The 23,237-nt window shown below is 30.4% G+C and overlaps 1 protein-coding gene across 2 annotated transcripts in view; it reads left to right on the top strand.

Moving 5' to 3' along the window:
* LOC128991590 (cyclic nucleotide-gated cation channel alpha-3-like) overlaps positions 1–23,237 on the top strand; it is a 363,748-nt gene that overhangs the window by 292,743 nt on the left and 47,768 nt on the right. The window contains exon 6 of one of the 2 annotated variants that reach the window (XM_054414604.1): positions 20,841–20,855. The exons of the other annotated variant lie outside the window; for it this stretch is intronic. Within the exon in view, the coding sequence (XP_054270579.1) occupies positions 20,841–20,855 (15 nt within the window). The remainder of the gene's footprint in view (positions 1–20,840; positions 20,856–23,237) is intronic. 2 annotated transcript variants of the gene reach the window in all.

Genomic DNA, 23,237 nt, shown 5'->3' with positions numbered 1-23,237 from the left:
CATAAGCCTCATTAACACTATTTATTATAAAAGACATTTATACATATCAAACAAAAACGTTAAATCTGGGACAACGATCCACGACTGTTGTGTAATTATACGAAGCTATAAACTGCAGATGCGATAAAGCACAGATTGGCTTGAGAACAAATAGCGTTACTGAAAATGCCGCCCTAATGGTGTCTGCTAATTTCATCCGGCTGCATTTAAAATCTCCATGGAATTTACTTGTTTTAATAGTGGATAGTTATTTAGGTTGTTTCCAAATTGTCTGGACATATTTTCTCTATTTGTTCCTTGGGCTACAAAACAAACAACAACAAAAATAAAATGCCATATATATATGTGGGTCTAAAATTCTTAGGTTTCTGTTTGTTGGTCTGTTTGTGATTTTTATGAATTATTTTATATCTTAGGCATTTTTAAAGATAGAAACTAAAAAAAATTGTATAAATGTGTATTTTATTAGGTAAAAATAGGTTACGAAGTTTCGTTCGCATATCTCAAGGTGTTTTACTATGGCGGCCATTTAAAATCTTTAATGCCAAATTTCCTGAAAACCGAAAATATTAAGAAAATATTTCTTCAGTTCAAAAAGATAGATAATGTAAATCCAACTTAAATGAGACCTTGTTTGTTAAAATCGAATGACAAACAACCGAGTTATCAGTGTTTTATACATTCGGATACGCAACTTAATAAGACTTCCATATTGTTTATTATTTGTTATTTTATAGAGCAGTAATGGTATCCCTATTAAATCGCGTAACTGAATGTATAAAATAGTTATTTGTGTAACTAGTGGGTAAAGTGGCACTTTGCTGCACACGAGAGCAATGTTTACGCACGTGCCGCAGGCGAGTGCGGAATGATCTCGAGTGCAGCAAAGGCCTTTTGCACTCGTGTTACACATTATATTTTTCCTACAGTCACTATAAAGCATATAAATACATAATTAGTCTTTCAAACACTATACGACACGTTTTTAGGTTCAGCTGGCAACACAAATGGTGCCTTAGAGAAAGTAGTACCCGCGGTCCGTATCACTCCGCTATTTTTCCTCGGCAAGAAATGTGCTCCGCGTTTTGAGAATATAGTTCCGTATGTTTTTGTAATTTGAAGTGGTTTCCGTGCCTTAAAAAAATGCTTTAAAGGTATTTTCTTGTTTATTAAGATCGTAGGAATGTTTTAAAAACGTTTAAAAGAAATGTCCAGAAAGTTCAGAAATACCGAAACTATAAACACGGAATGACAGGTTAAATCGTAGTTATAATAGTCAATCAGCTGCTCATAGTATTATTATCTTTAAGTGTTGCTAACCTATTTCTAAGCGTACACGGATTACGTGCATAATAGAACCATGCTGTTTTGTGTTGTTTCGTTGGAATCCTGATGTGCGGCAAAGTATAAACCGTACGGCAAAGTATAAACCGTACGGCAAAGTATAAACCGTACGGCAAAGTATAAATATGCAGCAATTAGCAGCTTTCTGTACTATAAAGAGTACAAGGAAGGCAACTTTGTCGGGTGGCTGTAGGAAAAAATAATTACTTACTTAATTTACTTGATAATTTACATTTCTAGCACTTCAAGTATCTTTACTGCCTCCAAACACAGACTTCATTTCAGTGTATAAAGTCAAAAGGGCGGCGCATTGCAGTAAAAGGCGAGACTGAATGGTTGTACTCGTCCTAGCCTCAATATAGGCTTGGTCTGCCTCTATACAACACCAGTCATTAACTGGCTCGTTTATTATCAACGTGGATTTTAAAATTTATCTTAAGGACAAATGAACAAATTCAATGGCAATCGTATTGTTGCAATTTAATTTTTCACGCACGGTCAGCTGGAGGTGTTAAGGCGTTTTAATTATTTTCAGATAAACTACTTTACCAGCAAAGCTGGGTAATTACGCGCTGAAATATAAATTGCACTATTGTGAATAATCTGAACTAAACAGAATACATTTAGCTTATATATGGCATACGCAATAAACTAGAACGAATTACACGTTAATTGCAATGTTATGCAATTACAATTGAGCCAATTGCAATTCACTGTTTGCGGCCACCGCTCGTCAACAATGATTAATTTGGTTTTCTACTAAATTCAATTACTAACTCAATCATTTACTGTTGTTTATTTAGGCTTTTGTTTTGAGATGATGGACTATTTATTGTAGTAGAACGAACAAAACTCGTCTAGCTTATACTAGATTATAGAATAATATTTTCAATACACACCAAAATTCAATTTCCACAAGCTTATTTTTAGAATTTATATCTCAACACTCATGGTATTTTACTTTAACCACACATTAGGTTTAACGTGCTTTTAATTCGTCAGTAAATAGTATTTCTTATTTTACTGAAACTTTTTTAAAATTCAAACGGTAAAGTGTATTCAAAATAAAGTTAGAACTAATACACCTGTTTACTTGATTTATATTTTAATTTCTTTGAATATTTGAATCATTACATTTAAAAGATTTAATGTAAAATAGGCAGCTTCCTATTCTGGTTTTAACAGACAACATAACTAATCATGTTAAAAAAATTAAATGAAAACCACGTTCAGAATGACACAGTTTCGTTCAATAATTGTTTTTAATTGAATTGGATTATATTCAATATAAGCCATAAAGAGTTCTGATTACTCTTAAAATTAATGATCCTAAATATACCTTGAACACAGTATGCTATTAAATCACACTTTGCTATTTAAGTATCCCCAAAACATGTTACAAACCACAAAATCATGAAAACTAAAACCCTTGTATCTTTATACAACCTTCAAATTACATTGTTTTCTATTTGTCTACTGTTTTCTGTTCGTCTTTAGATTTTCTTCTTTTTTTCTACAGATTTTTCCTGAAATAGAATCAAAAACAATAATCTTAACATTCTATTTAAACATTTAGAAAAGCATAATGAATATAAATGTGCTCATTCTCATACGAAATGCGAGAACCCTTCAACAACTTGATGTTGGCAACATCTCAGACCTTCTCCCCACATACCACTCTAATGACAACTTATATTTGTTCTTGTTATCTTGGCACACTCACTTTGCTATGAACATTCTCTTAAGAAGATTTGTATTTTGGGTCATCTCTTACAAATTCCTCGACAAAAAAAACTAAAAACTATATTTTTTAAAGTGCTTAACGTAAACAATAATTATTTACATTACATACATTATATACATTTTAGAGATAGACAATATTTTCACTACAAATTTTACTATTTAACAAAACAAAAAATTCTTTTGTTAACTAGTGTAATAATAAAAAAAATAAATCAACTAAATGCTAAAATATTTTAGTTTTTAGGCTATCTGTCGATATATACAGTTTATAATCTAGGACATACGTTTTAATTGTATGAACACTGACATTTTGAACAATAAAATATGTTTAAAATGTACTACCGGTACACTATATAATTAGTGTGCTCTTTTAAACCCTCTCACTTTTTAAATGTTTGTACATAGAAAACAAACGCAGGTTAAGAAGGTATAGCCACTGCCTATAATTTAAAAAATGACAAGATTTACACAGATTTGCCAATAAATATCATACGTCAAATTATATGTTTACTCTTTTACAAACACCCTCTTATGCATTTTTTTTTTTTCAATATAATATATAACTAAAAGTATAATGTATCTCTCTGTAGGAAAGGTGGCTTAAATACGTCAAATAATAAGTCAATGGATGTTTTAACATAACATAAGAATATGATATGTACCCTTCCAAAAACAATTTGTTTTCGTTTCAAGCACGTAGTATCATATAACATTTATTGTCAACATGGGACCGTATTAGACAGTAAATCTAGTAAATGTGACACAAGGATGTGATCTGTAAAATGAAAGCAGGAGAAACAAAAACAAAAATATAACTCTGCGGCGAGTGTTCTTTGTTTTAGAGTGTGAAGAATTGCCAAGTCTTCAGTTACTTTTCACAATATCTGTCATAGGTTTTAGCTACTAGTTTGCCACATTTAATGGGCTCTTTATTTCACTAACTTGTCAAAGACTTACTTCTATTAAGATTTGACAATCATCGTATACTTTTTAAAGTTTTATAACGTTCAGTTTTGTATCAATATTTTTTTATCTTATAAATAAATGTTGTGTGGGGTTTGCTTCTTAATTTCATAGCATTATTTTTAATTGGTATTTACAAAGTTGGGGTTTAAACTAAAGCTAGTTTTTATTTATAATTATTCTTTTTTTAATGGACATAATTAAGTATTATAAAGTATGGCAATACACTGTATCTAAAAATATTAGTTCATCAGATACAAAGAAGGAGCATATTTTCTAGACTTTAACTGATACAAATAAGACACAATTAAAAATGTTTTTAATTATTACATGTATTTTAACAGGCGATTCTATCACATTCCGAACTTTTGAATTGACTCTTTATCCATCAAGTTAATAGCTAATCCAATATTCAAACCCCTTAAGAAACTACTTAAAGTTTGTTGAATCGTCCGGACTCGAACACAATAACTGCATCTACACATATTGATATCGTCCACGAAATCATTTTCAAAATTTCAATATATTTAATTAATATATATTTTTATTTTATTATGCGTTGTCTTACTTTCCTACGACAGAGGAATCAGAAAACAATTCATGCTCATGAATCGTAAGAAGGGAGGGAAAGTTTGTTAAAAAGTGAAACTTTTTATTTTCGGTGTCAAAAGTCACACTATGTCAAAAGGTCAAGATGTATCTCAATCATTAAACCACTTAAACCACTTAAAAAGTATCAGTATGCAATAGCTCGAAATTTCACTCATACACCTCACACAGAATAGATAAATTCATTATATCATACTTAATTTAGTGTACTTAGCATAATTTTCTTCAAAAACGTCCGAAAATTAAATTATTATAAAAGTCACCGTAAAAGTATTGACCGTTTTGATTTTTTTTTCTTTAAATGAAATTTTTCCCAAATGTTTTGCAATAAAGTGTTAATAAAAAACATAATTTTTTATTTAACCCCGGTTTTTCAGAGTAGTGTACGTTCTACCTCTACTTACGTTTAACCGTCTTATTTAATAAAATAAATTAATGGATTAAAATATATAAGTCATTTTTTTTTTCATTGTAAACGTTTAAGTTCTCATATTTGTAGGTTTTGATTTTCCCCCCAAAAGAGGGGGAGTTCAATGAATCTTAAGGTGTGTTATTTAAGCTCTGATCTTTAGATTAATATACTGAGTTGAGTTTAACATAAAAGATACCGTAGTCCACAATATACTGTCCCTTTTGTATGGTTAAAAAGTGTTATACGAAAACAAATAGAATTTTACCGCAACACGTTCTGTAAGTAGCTGAATTAAACATATTTTTTAATTCTAAAACCAGCTACAACTGAAACATATAAGCATACTTCATGGTATTATGTCAATATCCACTGTATAGTCGAAGTTATTAAGCAAATTCAGAGTTGTCGTTTTGCATATCGGCCAATGTCCAATATAGAATGGCCCATATATAGAACCTTTAAATTAACACAAACTTTAAAAAACCCACATTCAAATTAGCATAATGTTATACATGTTAATATCAAAGTTAAAATTTTATTGAAACCAGTATAACCAATATTTAGGGAACTTCAAATTCAAATTAAGTTAAAAATTAATTTGGTAAACAAAGAATAGCTGAGTTAAATAATATGGCGGTTGTATATCAAAAACTTTCTCATTTATTTTTAATATTTATCATATGACTGGATTAATTTTATATTGTAAATAATACAATGTATACCTTTCATTTTTAACAAATAAACATGATTCAATAGTTGTCTTCATATATTTGTATGAATTTATAATTAAAATGGCTGTTTTCAAAACTCATACATACCGCTCTAGGACAGTATTATACAGTAATATATCCCAAATTATACAGTGGAACCTTGATAACAAGTCATCTTTGATTACAAGATCCATTTTCAAAAACCCTTGAAATTATTCCACCCCTAGCCAAATGTTATTGCAAACCTCGATAAGACGTCTGCCTCACACTACAATTGCAAAAATTTTTTTATCAAGGGTTACTTATTAATACCCGCGACTCTTCTTATCGAGGTTCTACTAATATTTACATGCGGTAACAATGGTGCAACATAAAGCCAATTGTTCTCCAGTCTTTGTCATTTCGCGCCAAGATCCAGGCCTAATGAACTCATTACATCGTCAGCCTGATGAACGCTGGTTAATGACATCTAAAACATCGTTTATCAAAATGTATAATAAACAGTGACGTCAGCATTTCTTGTCCAATCTTACCGTTATAGATTTACACTTTGTAATGTTTTTCTGTACATTTGTGCGTAAACTACTAATTAGTGACACTGGATTTTGTGTTATGGAGATCCAGACATTGTTTTGAAGGTATTTTTTGAAAGGTTATGAAGAAGGTTATGAAGGTTATGGTCCTGCTTCACCACCTTACGAGGGAATAGTTTTTGTTGCACTTATGAAGACTTAAAATATTTCTAATGCCTTCCAGAGTTATGCTTTTTGAAGTAATGCTGTTCACTGAATATATCAACAAGTTTTCTTTCTCTACACTCCCGAGATACAAATATAAGTACTTCAAGTCACTGTTTGATTTTAAAAAATTCAAGTACAAGCCAAAACACAACTTTATAAACAAGACTTTGTGAAACTGTTATATTAGACTCTACGATCTAGTATCGGAATTGATATTATTACATATCCATTGAGTCTACACCTAAATATTACTTGCCTATGTGTAAAATTGCCCGAAAAGTTAATTTCAAAAATCCCTGTACAAAAATACATTCTAAATTCATTTGTAGACTTCTAAAACGAAAGATTTAAAAGTAATGATTTAACAAGGAACAAACACTCATTTTTTGGTTCTAGTGCTCAGCATGCAGTTGATTAAAATATTTTGTTGAACTATTTTCTACAGATAGACGTGTAAAACTTCTTATATTCGCTTCTTCCCTGTTTGAATGGAGTCAGTAATGTTTTCTACACTACATTGCCCAAGAGTTCTTTTTTAAAACCAAAATATGTCCATCTAAGACATAGGTTCGTTGTTTAAAAGATTCAAAGATTCATTATAACCTCACCATACCTACAATGTTATAACATACCTGGATAATTAACTACCAAGGATATTATCAATTTTTTACGAATAGTCTGAAATATTTTGTTATGACTAAAAGACTGCCTGAGTTTGAACTCTATCAAACTCAAGAGTGTTTTTGATACTTGGGAAGAAATCCATTTCCTCTGACAGGTTCAAAGGTGAAGAGACGAAGTCAATTTCGAGCCTTGTAGACTTATTTCTTACATATCGAAATGTTTCTATTCATTCCGTTGAGATCAGGTTCATCTAGGGTGATCGACAGATGTTCATACAGGTATTTTGTGTCTTGTATTTTGGGTATCTCAAAGTGTAATTATTTTAGAACTCAAAAAGAAGATGTTTGGCGATGATTAAAACGACGTGATTCAAGCTATTTGTAGTTGAAAGATATAATTTTTTACTCTTTAGCCCTTGGTAGATAAAATATTAGTAGGGCGATTTTTAACATTTTTACTACATGTTATTTTTAGTGCAAATGGTATGTTTCACTTTGACCGCAAATTTGTTTCACATTTTCTATTATTATTATTATACTGGTAGTCATAACTCACTTCTAAAACTCCATTTAACATTTAAAATTTACAAATATAAATTTCACTTGATAATTTAATTTAAATCCTAAACTCTATCAATAACAGATAACAGTCAGCTAAAATTTAATTAATTAATACTTTCGGATCTCATTAGAATTATAAAAAATAACAAATCAACTTATTTCTAACCGTTTTAAAGTGGAAACAAGGCCAAGTTTGCCGTCTCGTCGACTATCTTGCTATCATGTATAACGGGCAGCATTTAAAGCGTTTAAATCCCAGCGGAACACTGTTTTTAATAAGGTTGCCTTGGGACTTGAGACTGGTTCATTTTACCTCAGCAAGAACTTAGACTATCTAGGTTAAGCCTATGCACATTTATAGCCCAATTCCACCACTGATAATAGGAATCTAAAACTATAAAGTATTTTAAATTGCGAGGTTTTTATACAGTCGATGATGTGCATCTTTATTGTTTCGGAAAAACTAAAGTTGTGGGTTGTAATTATGGATAGTTTAAATCGTAGCAAAATCGTAGCCCTAAATGTTCGTACAGGGAATGTTTTTTCACGCGAGAGATCTTTTGAGTTTTTTGTTTTTACGTATGTAGGATCTGGTTTTCTTAGTCAACTGCAATAAAAATTAATACTAAAAGTACGCCGCATAAGCATTGTGCTATGAAAACCAGTATTATTTAGATAAGTGGTAGCACGAGGAACAACGTGAGCTCAGGTAACCACGTATCACAAACATTATAGCGCATTTAGTGTTTTGAGGGATTTTTACCCGACCCCAAGGACAGAAAATTCAGACTCCGTATTAAGCCAGTGGAATCTTTTTCATAACGTTGTAATTTGTATTGCTATAATAACCGAATAAAATAAGATAATGGCAACGAAAAATAAATTTACAGCCTAATATTGTGTGTGAATCACAAAGATTTTTAACATTTACAAATATTAAGTACATTTGTGTTATTAATAAAAACTTGATTGTCACAGATTAATAGTTTTTAATAATGCAAATGACACGTTACATCTTAATCTTGACATAGAAAACAATGTAAACTCTACCTCTATTGGTTTTATTTTGGGTTTATTTTCTACAAGTTGTTTCTTTTTTTAAAGGAACAGATAAGGTAAGGTCTGTCAGATTCAAATCGTCTCCGAGGGATTTCCATAACAATGTCGCTATCGCAGAAACGTAAGGAGGATTTGAATTTTGTATTTTGTTGGTCTTAAAGCAAATAATACAACAGAATCTTTGTTGGGTTGCTTTGTTATACAATGTGGAGGTTCACCTTATTTCAGTATAAATGTGCTTAACTCAATAGGTCGTGACATACAAAAACTACTTGTTTACCACAAAGAATACTTGAGGTACGGTAATGTTTATTTTATTCCTTTTTATTTAACTTAAGTTTACTGTTACCATTATAAAAAAAATAATTTTTTAAGTTTTAAAACTTTTAATGATTAATGCATGAAAAGATGGCGATTAAAAAAGATAACAATTTGGGAACTAAAGTTATTCATTGTCAAGAGGATATATTTTTGACGGATTGAAAGTACTGAGTGAGATGAAATATTATGACAGTTACAGTTGGTAACAGTGAAGGCTCCAAGTATTAGAGACAAAAAAGTATTTAAGAGAGGCTTGCCATTGCCAACCGATACTTGACAGTATTGTTCTTCAGAATCTGTTAATTTTGAACTAATTGTAATCATTTTTTATGCGTTTAGTTTGAAATTAATTTTACTGTTATCGTTTAAAAACCGTTTACAAAAATAGTTTTAAAATGTGTCGTGGGAAAATTGCTGGAACAGCAAAATGTTGAAATAATATTTTTGAGCACGTTGAGTGCGAAAAAAGACAAAAACATATATACATTTAGGGAACATTTTTATATGAAGGGGGCATTAAAAAAATAAGTTTCTGATGTTTCTATATTATTTGATGGAAAAATTGTAAAAATCACTTTCAAACAATTTTCTCAACAATTTCCCAAAGCAGTCTAGGGAATATTTTACCACATATCGAGCTATGAGTCGGATCTTATACAATTGGAAACTTTGAAACAAACTTATATCATTTTAAGGGTCGATGTTACTATACCTAATAAGGCTTTTTTCATGCCTAGTTTTAGTTTTTATGTGTAACCGGTTAAAACCTCCTTTGACTGTAGCCCTGTCTCGTTAACTTTCAAAATGTCAGAGAAAATTTTGCAATATCATAACACATCTTCAGCTATAAAACATAACAATATTACAACGTTAAACCAGTAGTAATCAAATATAACAAAATACCACGTACATACAAGGTAAAGTTCACGTACAAAGACGTATTAAAGTACGATATAATTTGCAAGTTATATTCTAAATTTTACATAAAAAACAAACCATAAGCATTGATGGTTCCTTGGTATTTATTGTCATTAAATTACCCTATTTCTTTGATAAATACTGAAACACACAGTCAATACATTGTAATTTGATCCCTTCAAAGCAGACTGTATGAATAACATTTAGGTAACGCCATTTCATTATTATAGTCTTTGCAATTGAAACAGCAATTTAAACCTAAAGTTATGTGTAAAGAAGCTATCAGAAAACATTAAAGAGGAATACAGTATCAATTATGATTTCAGTGGAAAGAAGTAAGAAGGAAGTATGACAAAGGGTTAAAAATTAAATCATCAGTCAAGTTATCGTGCTCAGTTAGCTCAAAGCTTTAAACTCTGCAATCAGGACTTCCAATTATCTTAGGTCTTAATTCTCCACGTTTATCATCTTAAAGCGTTTTTATATTTGCATATTGCAATTAATTACGAAAGAATAATGACTGTGTTCTTAAAAAACAGTTCTTGTGTGTATTAAAGTGGGATTAACGTATTTTTAATATTAAATATTCTCACCATATATACTTTTAGTTTATTTAAATTCAAAAATTGTAACTTATAAAGGCCCAACTCTATTGACCCCAAATTTATTTTGGTGGCTTCTCTTTTCTATTTTCAAGACAATTTGATAATCAACATTGATAGGTTAAGTCACTATATACGCGTTACTTGTTGAACAAGTTAAAACTTAAAACTTCACGTAAAGAACTCAAAAACCACAATTTACCATGTAAAAAAACACCATGAATGATTTAAAACTTATTTCGGTGTTTTAGATTTTCAAACAACACTTTATAAACCCTATTTTAAGAATCCTTGACCTTACCCAGCTATTTTTTCCACCTAATAGTAATAAAAACTGATTACTATTTTTTTTAGATAGACTATTCCTTTGTAATTTGGCATTCCTTCTCATATCAGTTTACTCCCACTACTCTATTTGAACAACAAATATTTTACAAATTGACATAATCCAAGGTCTTTAGTTTTACCAATTTCTAACCTATAAAAATTAGTAACCTTGAGTAAAGAATGTGGCTTTATTTACCCTACATGATATCCTCCCAGCATGTGTAAAGAACCACACAATGCAGTGACGTCACAGCCAATTATTCTTGTTTCTTTGTTGTCATTTTTCTACCCAAGCTACTTGGCCTTAATGAACTCATTACATCATCAACGTAATGAACCTGTTTAATGACATCCAAGGCCTCATTTATCAAAATTGTACAATTAACGCTAAGCAGTGCAGGTTTTTGTGACTTTATACCTTGAGGCGTCAGATAGTGTAAACTATGATACTAGATATGAACATTCGGTTTGTGAAGTGTATGGCTAACACATTATTCCTAAATACATGATTTGTTTTAGAAAACTTTCATTAATATCACTTAACAACACATGCAAACTAACCAGTTTGGCACGAAAAATATTTTCACCACGCTACGATGTTTTTAGCCGTTTTACAAACGTTAATTGGAGGCTGAAAGCTACATATTGCTGTCCATGACAGCTGCCATCGTCATTTGGGGACCGAGCAGGTTTTTGAGACCCTAGGTCTGAAAGTCTGCTGTTTGCTTATATACTTTAAACATTAATGTATTTTAATACATAAGTTGTATCCATGTGCATTGCAATAAAATTGTTTTACTATCCCTGCAGCCTTGCAACTATTTATTATTATTTTAATGATTTCTCTAAATATGTATTTCCTCACAAAAACTTAAAGTTGCAATTGTGTTGAATGCTAGAGTGCATGTTGTATATATTTTCTCAATTTTGTATAGTGTGGTGAAAACATTCGTACCACGGGCCTAAAGGGTTTTACAGCTCAGGATCGTTTTAAGTTCTCGACTTCGTGTCAAACTTTAAAATTGATCTCGAGCGGGCAAAACCTCATTTTCAGCCCTAGGTACTAAATATACAAATAACTAGTGACATCGAAGTGTGAACATAGACTATGTGTAGTTTTTGTAAATTAAACACAGTTTTCTAATGGCCATTTAACCCTAAAAGTAATATTTGAAGTAGGCATAAATTTCAATCATCCAACACATTTTTATAAATATCCTAAACGTACCAACAATAAAATTGATCATCATGCCTTAGTATTTAGCAATCCATTACTAAAATTGTAACCATTTGTAAGATAAACTAAAATAATTTTACTTATTAAATATCACGAACCTCATTTTCCTGGTTGAACCTAAGGTAGTTGTACAAACAGAGGAATAGTCTACTAGACATACCTCTGGGAGAGTTCGATACTTGGGATGAAATATTTTCCCCTTGACAGGTTCAAAGGTATCGAGACGAAACTGACAGCACAAAACCCTGAGACATGCTTCCTATGTATTGACATGTTTCTGATTTGCTCGAGAAACAGTTCATTGATGTTGAACGTGATTTGAAGCTGTTGGAAATCTATTTCACTCAACTGTTGTGGAATAGATGTTTTGTGTAGTTAATTGAACTGTGCATCCCATTAAGGGAAAACAAACATGCCATAGTGATGTATCATTGATTAAATATTTTTTTTTTAATAATGAGGTTTTTTTTTAGATATCTCTCTGATTGTGGCTGTTCTCTCTGACAAGGATCCTTATTACATATTACAATTAAATCAATTTTATAAGCTCTTTCTCATGGATATTTTTTTCAATAACAGAACACTTAAACGTAAAAAAAAACCTTTTTTGTGTTTCTACAAACGTCATATTAAATATTTGTCACTAGTATTTTCAATAGAATATCCTTTATATTGCTTTGATCGTAATATACTTTACATTAAAGTGGAACCGTTGTTCTTTACCAACAAGAGTAAAACTATAGCGTTTTATTTAACGATGTCATCCCTCCAGCTTGTCATATTTTATTGAGCCAATTTACAGTTAAAAGTTAAGTACTCGTGGGAATCCAGTGTGACGACATTGACTTGTGATGAGCTTCAACCACCTCACCACTCCTTTATTTAGTACAAAAATAAAACTTTTAACATGCACGATTGATTGGTAGTTAAGAAAGTTGTACTACTGACCATAACAGGAAGCTTAACGCTTAACAATTTATATTGTATGAGTAATATCATAGATTAAAGGAGTAGACACTATCTACACTGTCTACACCTTGAATGTAGAAATACATTATTTCTAAGATTTTAGTAAATATATACACTTTTTATTATGAAAATAGTAGTTTTTAGGTATTGTTGTATTAATAGTTTGTATTAAGGTATTATACAAAAACCCTTACCGTAATACAAGATATGATAATAAAGAAAATATACTACTGTAGATCGAAAAAGCCTGATTAAGATGTTATAAAATAAAATAATTATAATATATTACTAAAGCTCGTCCCGTGGTCAAAAACTCGACGAAAAGTATGTATTATGCAAACTTCTCTATTTTCAACCCACACTGTAAAAAACATGTGATTGGAATTTCTTCCATTTGTTTTGATTTTATGTTTATATTTTGTTGTTATTTCGTCTCCAACAAAACAACCCATAAGGCATAGGTTTTAAATATTTTAAATTCATTTCTTAATTTTCTCCTCAATTAACATAAATATTCCCAAAATACAAATAAAACCTGTACATATAGGACCGATAACATTTCTTTCGGTACAACCCACGTGCAATCCGGACCAGTAGTATGTTCAGGCTAGCTGTCAAAAGTTTTTCAAAAGTTGTTTAATATATAAAATAATATTAAATAATTTTACAAAAGTTATGGTAGGGATAAATATCTAAGGAATGTGTCTTGAAAAATGTCACGTTTGTGCTTTACCGCTTGGTTATATAACTAGGGGACGAGTTATTAAATCGTATTATTTGGTTAAATGAGGTTTCGAGTGACTGAAATAACCAGAAACAAACTGTAAACAAAACACGACCCTTGCAGTACACCGTACAGAACTAACAAAACAAAAATCTTTAGCTGTTCCATAAGGATGATATATCTACTAAAGGAGTATCTTTTATCCATGGTAGGGTACTGTGGAAATATGTTTTGGGAACAAAATAAACACTTTGTTAACTATTTTTAAGTAAAATTTCTCAAATAGATAATACCGCTGAACTTGTGGTTAGGTGTCCCAATATTTACCCAATGAATGTTGGCATTGTGTGTTAGTGTTACAGGTTGTTTAAGGTGATAATAGTTGTAGTGGGCGGAATGTGTATGGTGTACCTAACCATTGAATATAAATAGAGTGAAACGTGCAGACAGTTCTTACAGATTTGTTACTCAAATAGTTAAATTGTATTAACAAGTTGACTAAGCATAATTCAAACTTAGTGTAAATGTCCCTGTAAGAATTTCCGGAACCTAAAAGCCATGCTAAATACGAGAATGCACAATATAAGAACAAAACATGTTTGGTACAAAATCATCATTACAAGGATTCATAAATTTGATTGTAATTCACAAATGATAGTCAATATATTACATTTATTTTATTTAAATCCAGTGGCTTGTGGCAACAATGCCGGTAAATTTAGTTTTAAATTTAGTTTTTTTTTTAATTAAGGTTTCATCCATGTTTCATTCTGCAAACATGATATGAGCCCTATTTAACAGTTTAGATATCGTTTAAAATAAAGCTTTGTGACGGTTACAAAAAGTCTTCATTAAAAAAAATTAATATACTTACATTTCAAAATGCATCACTTGCAGTTCTGCTTATGACCAAACTTCTTGTAGTGTTTTTTTTCTTCACTTAACCACATTCCAGGTTTTTTTTACATTAAAATACAGAACAGTAAGCACATAAAAGCCGGGCGAGTGGTGTACACAATAAAAGTTGGCAACACTGGCTGTAAATAATCATACATCAGCTGTTGCACTGTTATTGTTACAGGAACGTTTTGAATTCTACGACAATGTATATTTGACGGTCACAACCGTTGTTCAAAAGAGTTATTAATCTTACGGTAAAAATATATGGAAATTTGTGTTGGTATGTAAAGTAAAATATTTTGTAAATAAATAGTATTTCTTATAGTAATTATAGCAAAAGTTTGATCCATACTGTTATTAATTTGTTTCTCTTCTGAACTCGAGAAACTCGTCCACACGCATCTGTGATTCGTACGTTAAGGCATATCTTAAGTTATTTTTTCATTGATAAAAAAATTTAGAAACTTTAACAGCAATTATTATTAGGTAAAATGTATGAATAAAAAATTACAATTGCCAATTCTGCGTTTATAGTTAATCAGAATAATCTTCGCATAAATTCTTAAGAAAGACAGAGTTAACGCTACAAAATTATTTCTGACGGTAAAATGGTAGCCCTGTGCAACATATATCATCATGACAGAGTTGGCAACAGTGGCTGTCTCAAGTATAGAGGCAGGCTTGCCAACTGATACTGGACAGTACGATACAGCACGACCGTCCTCTACAAAACATTCCTTTATACGCCAAAGAGAAGTCAACATTTCAGAAATATTTTGAAACGTTCGACTTTTTGAGTAGCAGTAAATGAACAAAGGCATGATGTTTGACTCACCAATTTTGTTTAACGTTTTAAAAAAATTTGAATATTGTATAGATTATTATCTTAACTATGGCCATCTCTTGTGTTATACATTCTTGACAATATAAATAGGTTAACATACCTTATGGCCGGCCGCGCATTCATTTTTGTAAATAGTTTGTGTTCATATGTTAAATGTACCATTGTGTAATGACGACAAGATGTCCCAATATTTTTTAGGAGAAGAGGCTCGACAATGAAACCTTGACGTTTCGAAACTAGTCGCCATAGACTAATTTTAGGATTGACGACGTAAGGTATATTAACCTATTTATATTTTCAATAATCAATCCTGGGGGCAATGATGGATAAATATAAATTCTTATTGGTCGGCTTAGTTTGATTGTGATTAGCAAACGATGTTGTGTTTTCAAAAGTTTCTCACTATTGTACACATGAGCAGATTTTACACCTACGATTTGTCAAACGCTTTTATGAAATGGGGGTTTCGAGCACTTTAAAAATGAGTTAAAAATAACGTGGAACGAACCTTTTTGCCTGGCACAGAGATCCTAGACGGACCCAATACACAAATAAATAATTAGGTGGTTCTTTTGTTATTTATTTTTGCTGATACCTATTATATTCGGCATAGTTCACTATTATTTTGGTTAATATCTATCTATGTCTATTTTCCGCTTGAGAACATATTTTTATTTAACATGCACACATAACTGGATCAAACCTTAAATCATATTAGAATTTTCACGTTAAGCTTAATTAAATAAGATGAATTTAAAATTTACCAATGCCCCGGGTTAAATCCCCCCAAGCAGGCACATTACACTCATCGATATTTAACTACGTTACATATCGATGGTTACACTTAGAAAAAGTACTAAATGCCACTCTACTTTTTTTCCAAAATTATGACTTATTATAAATAATTACAAAATAATTACTTGACACGATTATTAATATTTAAGGCTAAAAATATTCTAAAAGCGAGATAGTTGTTAGTTTTATAAACTATTAGTTTCCAACTTCAAGCCTGCCAAACAGAGTCTGATAATTTTGAAGGATGAATTAGTCTTTTAACCCGTCCACTCTTCGTCTTTATTAAACTTTAAGGGGTGGTGGCAAAATTAAAGGAAGCATTTATTATTGGTTTTTTATCATGCAAATTAAGTAAATAAATACAAGAGTAAAAAAATATTTTTCAACTTCTTCATTTATAGGTCACAAAGGTGAATATTGTTTCCTAAAACTGCAATTTGAACTGGAGTCTATAACTGTGAATGATACTGTTTTGTTTAGTATTTATTCTAAATGTCTTGAGTAATTGAAAATTAGTGCAGAACCCCACATGTATTGTTTTGGTTTTAAAGGTTTATTGAGAGTGTTTAATTTAATTTTACTTTCCACTACAATCGACCTAACTCATAAACATTCGCAGGGAACAGTGGGTCCACTATTGTTCCATTGGATATAACTTATTTTACAATAAGATCCACTATTGTAGGAACTGGGTTGGCATTGGTTACTTTTTTATCCAGACCCGGATAACTGTTTAAATATTTACAGTTTGAATACAACTTCAGTAACAATACAAGGGGGTGTTGTCTGAACGCTAACTAAAATGTTGCTTTTTAAAAATACTTAATTTCTGTCCAGATTAGTTTTAATGTTGCTTAAAATATTAGTAACTTTATCCTGACTAAAAAAAACAAAGTGTTTAAAACTGCGAGTTAAACAATTCCCACATCCCCATCGATCATAGAATCTTAGTTAAACAACTTATTTTTCAAGACGATTAGCTTATTTAATAACTTGTTTGGTAAAATAAAAATATACAAAGTTAGCTAAATATCGAATGAATTTATGTGTAAAAATCAGATGTAAACATTGAATGTGCATTCTGTTTGTTTCCATATTTATTTACTTTTCAAAGCGCTGAAACTTTAAAGTCAGGTCAGACCCTGAAGTCCAGTTTGATTTGGCCATTAGTTTTTGATCAATAGAAGGATTTACAGACATAGGTACATCATATGTTGACGATCAACGTAATAATGTTATTGCTGACCCAGCACATGTTATAATAACATGCATTGATTGCTAACATATTACTGATAAATATGTAAACCATAGGACCATAGCTCACTTACAATAATAGATTTAATTAATCATATAGGCAAATGGTTGCATAAACAATTGACTCGAGTTTCAATATTTCAAATTACTACAATGATAGGTGTGTGATTGATCTGGCCAACAATAACATCTGTCCAGTGGTTGAAGTGGGTATCTAAACTGTAGCCATTCAATTACCTAGTTAATTAACTAATTAATCTAGCTCCTACACATTTGGTTGTTTTATTTTTGTTTTAAACCTGTCTGGTCATTAATAAAATAATTAATTTATATTTGACATCTCATGTATGTTATCCTATTGTTAGACCTACTCTTAGCACATAAAGATTGCATTTTAGATTAAAGTACTTGTTCTTCTTTCACAAAACTTTGTTAGTTTTATTTTGTATGCACAGTTAAGCACAATACTACTTTAGGACACTTAAAATAAAGCATTTGCAATACATGACTCAAATAAATACTTTTTTTAATTCAAAGTTGAAGCTTTCGTATTTGAAGTACGTTATTATTTGCTTTAACAGTAAATTCATAGGAAATCTATCAATAGGAATATTTTGGTTTTTTTTTCAATACGTACATAAAGTATTGAAAGAAACTTACACTTTTTCGATTGTTCTTAGTTAATGAAGACTTATTCTCTGAAAATAGGTACCTATTAAGTGCATAGTAACATATTTTAAACTTTATCAACATAATAAAATACATTTTAAGTATTTAAAAAATGTAATTTAATTTTGAAAACGTTAGTACATTTTTACCACTAAATCAATAACTAATTTTATTCAATTTGGTGTAAGGGGTTAAAGACAATTTAAGTATAGTAATATTCTCTTTATTAATGGTAAAATAGGTACAAACTTAGATTTAAAGCCATATATTTGGTCAATAGAAAACTTAAACGCATAAGATGATCATAAAACAATTTAATTAAGTTTCTTATATTTAACAAGTTTACAAGCTACAAGTTAGTTATATCGTATTCATTGTGTCCATTGTAAAGGTTAGTAAATTCTAGTGGTTAGATAATAAATACATCCAAACTAATTAATTGTGAGTAAACTTTTGAACTCATCACCTCTGCAACTTTTAAAATGTCGATTCACTCTAGAAGATCGACACTTCAATGAAACTGTCAGTGATTTTTAAGCTTTCGACATTTTGACATCCTCACTTTTGAAGGGCTTTTAAGATACGGTGAATATTTGGTAGAACAATCGATTGTTTTTGGCAATCAACGTCAAACGAAAGAATATTGACTGATAAACAAACTATGTTTATTTTATCCGTTAGGACATTGTATTGTACATTTACTTTGAAAAGTACTTACTACAGATTATTCTTAATTTAATTTCCATCGCTAGTCTTAGTCTAGTGCATTTATAGGCTTGAGAGAAATACCCCTGACTAACACCTCTAAAACTATGTTTGGTCTTCTACCTTTTTTTTAACTTAGCTGTTTTATTCATATCCACGGATCCTGTACCTACTTATATAAAAGTAAATTAGTTTTTATTATTCAAAAGAGAAACCTCTTTCAAAAGTATTCGGTAAGGGTTTTCCCACTTTCTTGAAAAATTGAACTATAAAAATCTTTAAAATCAAGAATTTTATTAGTAGCGATATAAGGTTTAAAAAATGTTTGGTGTTTTATCCTAAGCCAAGTTTATATAACTTAATCCAAAGAACAGTTCCCTAAAGTTCTGTCAAAATATTTATTTTTCTACGAAAAGTTAAAGTGTTTAAGAGTTGGTTGACAACAGCTATGTTTTTAGGAGAATGTTTTAAAAATTTGTTTGACAGCTGCTTTGGGGGCTGGATTCAGGTATGGTATTTACAGATTGTAACACCTTGAAAAATGGTTTACTCGGAAAGTTGGTTCATGAACCTAAAATGGCGAAACAATAAAATTCTCTTATCACAAAACGTACGAAAACGACGTCAGTCAGTCCAAACCCTTCAAGTCAAAAGTATTTCTCTTTTGGTTTGTATTGTAAATTACTTAAATCTTACTTAATTTCGTTGTAAAACCGAAAAAGTGACCTTAATAATATTTTTAATGTATGCCAACCAACAGATGCTCCAAAATACCATTATTGATAAGAGCTATACCTACTTTAAATGCTATAATAGTATAGTTAGGCCCTTTTAATTTTAATTTCATGAGTTGTTGTTAATTGATTGAAAACTAATCATATCCTATTTAACTTCATTTCAATTTTTTCATTTCCATGACAACGATGGCACTGAAACGCGCGAAAGGATTGGATTGGAATCAAAATAACTTGTTTGTGCAATCTATCTGTGTAATAATGCAGCAACTAGTTTCGACCTCAGACACTAAACATGTTTGTCTGACCTAATTTGTATAATATTGATAGACACTTTTAATTAATCAAACACACATTGCAGTTGAATACATTGCAAATTGCATTATTGCACCATTGCATTATCACTCAGACACACGTCGTACGGAACTCACATATGTAAAAAAACATTATAAAAATTTGTGTGGAAATTATAACACTTTTAGGACGTCACGTGTGTGTAGCCGTTGAAATGTATTGTATGTGTGTGTTTTGTGAAAACTCTTTACACCCAAGACTGTTAAATGATTGACTGCCCATGATATTTTCGTGGACTTGAAAATAAAAAAAATTCTGATCTTCGGCACCACAAAAGTTCGACTACACGTTTACATCACTTGACGATACATAAAATAATTTAACCTTCTTTTCTGAATAAACAAAGAGATTCCGGTGTTACCAAATTGCTTCAGTCAAAGTTCTTCTATCTTTGTTCCTACTAAAATAAAAAATAGCAGTGCTTTAGCATTACCCTGTAATGAATTAGCCTAAATTACTCTTGAACCTATGATACGTCGTTTAAGTTGTATAAGTTAGATTTCCTATAGTGTCTTACCATTTATACCCACACACCTTAACCTAGAAAGATTTAACAAAATAAAAGTAATCAAATGCATCACAAAGTCACACAGTAGTAGAAAACATTTGAGGATAGACTTTTTTCTCAACAATTCAACCAGATCGAAGATCACCTCTAGATTTAGACAATAGTAGGATAAGTTTACCTTCGAATTTGTTATCTGACCAAACTTTCTTTTCCAGATGGCTCCAACTTAAGTGAGTAGTTTTTATTCCCCAGTCTCCCCAATCCCCAACTTTCTTCTGCTTCCAATTTTAGATGTGTTCCGATGACTGTCTATGTTTGATCTTTACCTCCTCTAGCCCGGCTTCGTAGGTTTTCCTGATTGGGTCGTTGTTGGTAAGAATAAATTGAGAACATTAAAACTATTAAAGTTAAAATAATGGATAAATATTAAAAAGTAATTAATAAGCTCTAAAAGAAGTTAAAAAAATATACATGTTTTATGTAATGTTATGTGTTACGAACTAAGAGGTATTTTAATATAATCAATCAATTATGACTGTTGTAAGTAATGAATGTAAAGCTTACCGTATTATTGTCTAATTATAAAATATAAACCTTAATAATGCATTCTTGGTTGAAAACAAATGAATATACTTATAATTACAAAAATAATAACTAACTATTTCTAGTATTTTAAAGAGTCATATATTTATTAATAGTTGTTCAAGAACTGAATAAGAAGATAAATTTCATATTACATATGACAATTTTGCAGTTATTTATTTGAATGATGTCTTTATCATGAACAAATGAATAATTGGATTTTATACTGTTTAAGTTATAGTAAAAAACCTTATAAACTCTAAAAAAAAGTATCAATACAATTTCATAACTGGTGACTAATTTAAGCAAAGCTGCTTTAGTAAAGCAAATCTTCATCATCACTATAATCTACATTATCATTATAAGATGAACTGATTGAATGAATTATAAAACCATACAAAATTCACGTTAGTTTTACTTAAGTAAATAATTATAGCTTTGTAAAAAAAAATAATAATTTGGTTCAATATGAATACTTTTGTTTTAAATTAAGCTTCTGACTCAAATAGGTTTACATTTGAAAAATGTTACTTTTAAATAAAGATAACTGGGTAAAAATGCATAACTTTCGATTCTATAAAGTATGTGTGCTTTTCTGAGTTGTGGATTGAGCTATTCTAGACTGTTCAAGAGATCAAGAATATCTTACAAATCCATAAGGAGTTCTTCTAAATGTGTTGTGAATTCCAGAACATCCACTAAAATGAAGACACAAACTGTATTCATTCTCAATAAAATGATTACCTAAATACTTTTAAATGCCTCCTTATTAAAGACTGAATCATAAATATAATAGAAAGTGTGAAACACAATCTATTTATGTTGTGACTTAAACTACAAATACTTAAACTACAAGTACCTACATAAACGCACTACTGCATTGTAAACAGAAAAACCTTTGAGTATTAATAATCTAGTTATAAGTTAACTTATTTTATAAGTGATTGATTAAATAAAAGTGTGTAAATAACCATACTCTAGGTAAATAAGAAATCTTCGCAGTAAAATAAGTTTACCTGTTTGCATACAGTTTCTACATCTGCATAATCCACCCATCTCACCCTGTAGTGTAGCTGCTTTTTCTGTTACTCCATGAAGCTTAGTAGTTATTTGTTTAGTTTTAGTTCATGTTTTTAGAAACTAGATGATTCTGCTTCATTTAGCATAAGTAGTGTTCCATCATTTGATTTCAAACTAGCAAATTTTTACGTTTAGCAGTTATAACGGTCTGCTTTTTGCCTGAATTTCTGAAATTACAAAGCATGAGTTTTATTTCACTCATTTACTTCTAATGTAACTTAAATAAACTTTAATTTTTAGTTCGGTAAAATATTTTACATTGTTTAGTTTTACAAACACCTTACTCGACGAGTAAGGCCTTGTAGTTTTCAATATTTTTCAATACACTTTTTCACCTTCACAATCAGAGATTATTTGCATACTTTGTAGTCTATAAGGTACTTAAGCACTAATTAAGCACTCAAACATGAAAACGGTCTTATCTTCTCTTCCACATTCTTGATTTGCTTCGAATACAACATTTGTAACACGAAATTGTTTCTTCTAACACGTCTTAGCACGTTTCAAAGCCAAACATATGTAAAAGAATTATTTATTAGAAGAAAACCAATAGCTAAAATCTTTGTGTTACAATTAATTTGGTACTTTTCTATTTTAAAGTTCCCCATTATAATTATCTATCCCTTTTCGCATAACGTAAATTTTATATTATATTGGTCAAAAGATTGCTGTTGCAGCACTCAGTTTGTGTGTAGCATTATTGATTATGCAGAGTTTCACACGGTTTCAAGTATCAATGTACTGCGTTTAGTCAGGGTAACGTCGTGGTTAACAACTGCGCCAGTAGATAGCAGCACTAGTCAGGCCGACTTGCACATAAACAGAACTGTATATAAAATAACAATAATAATTATTACTTTTACCATTATTTAATCGGATCAATCATGTAAAGATTTGTAGTGACAGTTTTGATAATTACTAATGTTCATGTTTATTTATTAAACTTGTAC

This window comes from Macrosteles quadrilineatus, unplaced genomic scaffold (genome assembly GCF_028750875.1).
Source record: "Macrosteles quadrilineatus isolate MER2022 unplaced genomic scaffold, UCM_ALF_1.0 Scaffold_4__1_contigs__length_99947679, whole genome shotgun sequence".
Classification (NCBI taxonomy): domain Eukaryota; kingdom Metazoa; phylum Arthropoda; class Insecta; order Hemiptera; family Cicadellidae; genus Macrosteles; species Macrosteles quadrilineatus.
The sequence above is the reverse complement of the archived record's forward strand: the minus strand, read 5'-3'. Positions and strand labels throughout refer to the sequence as shown.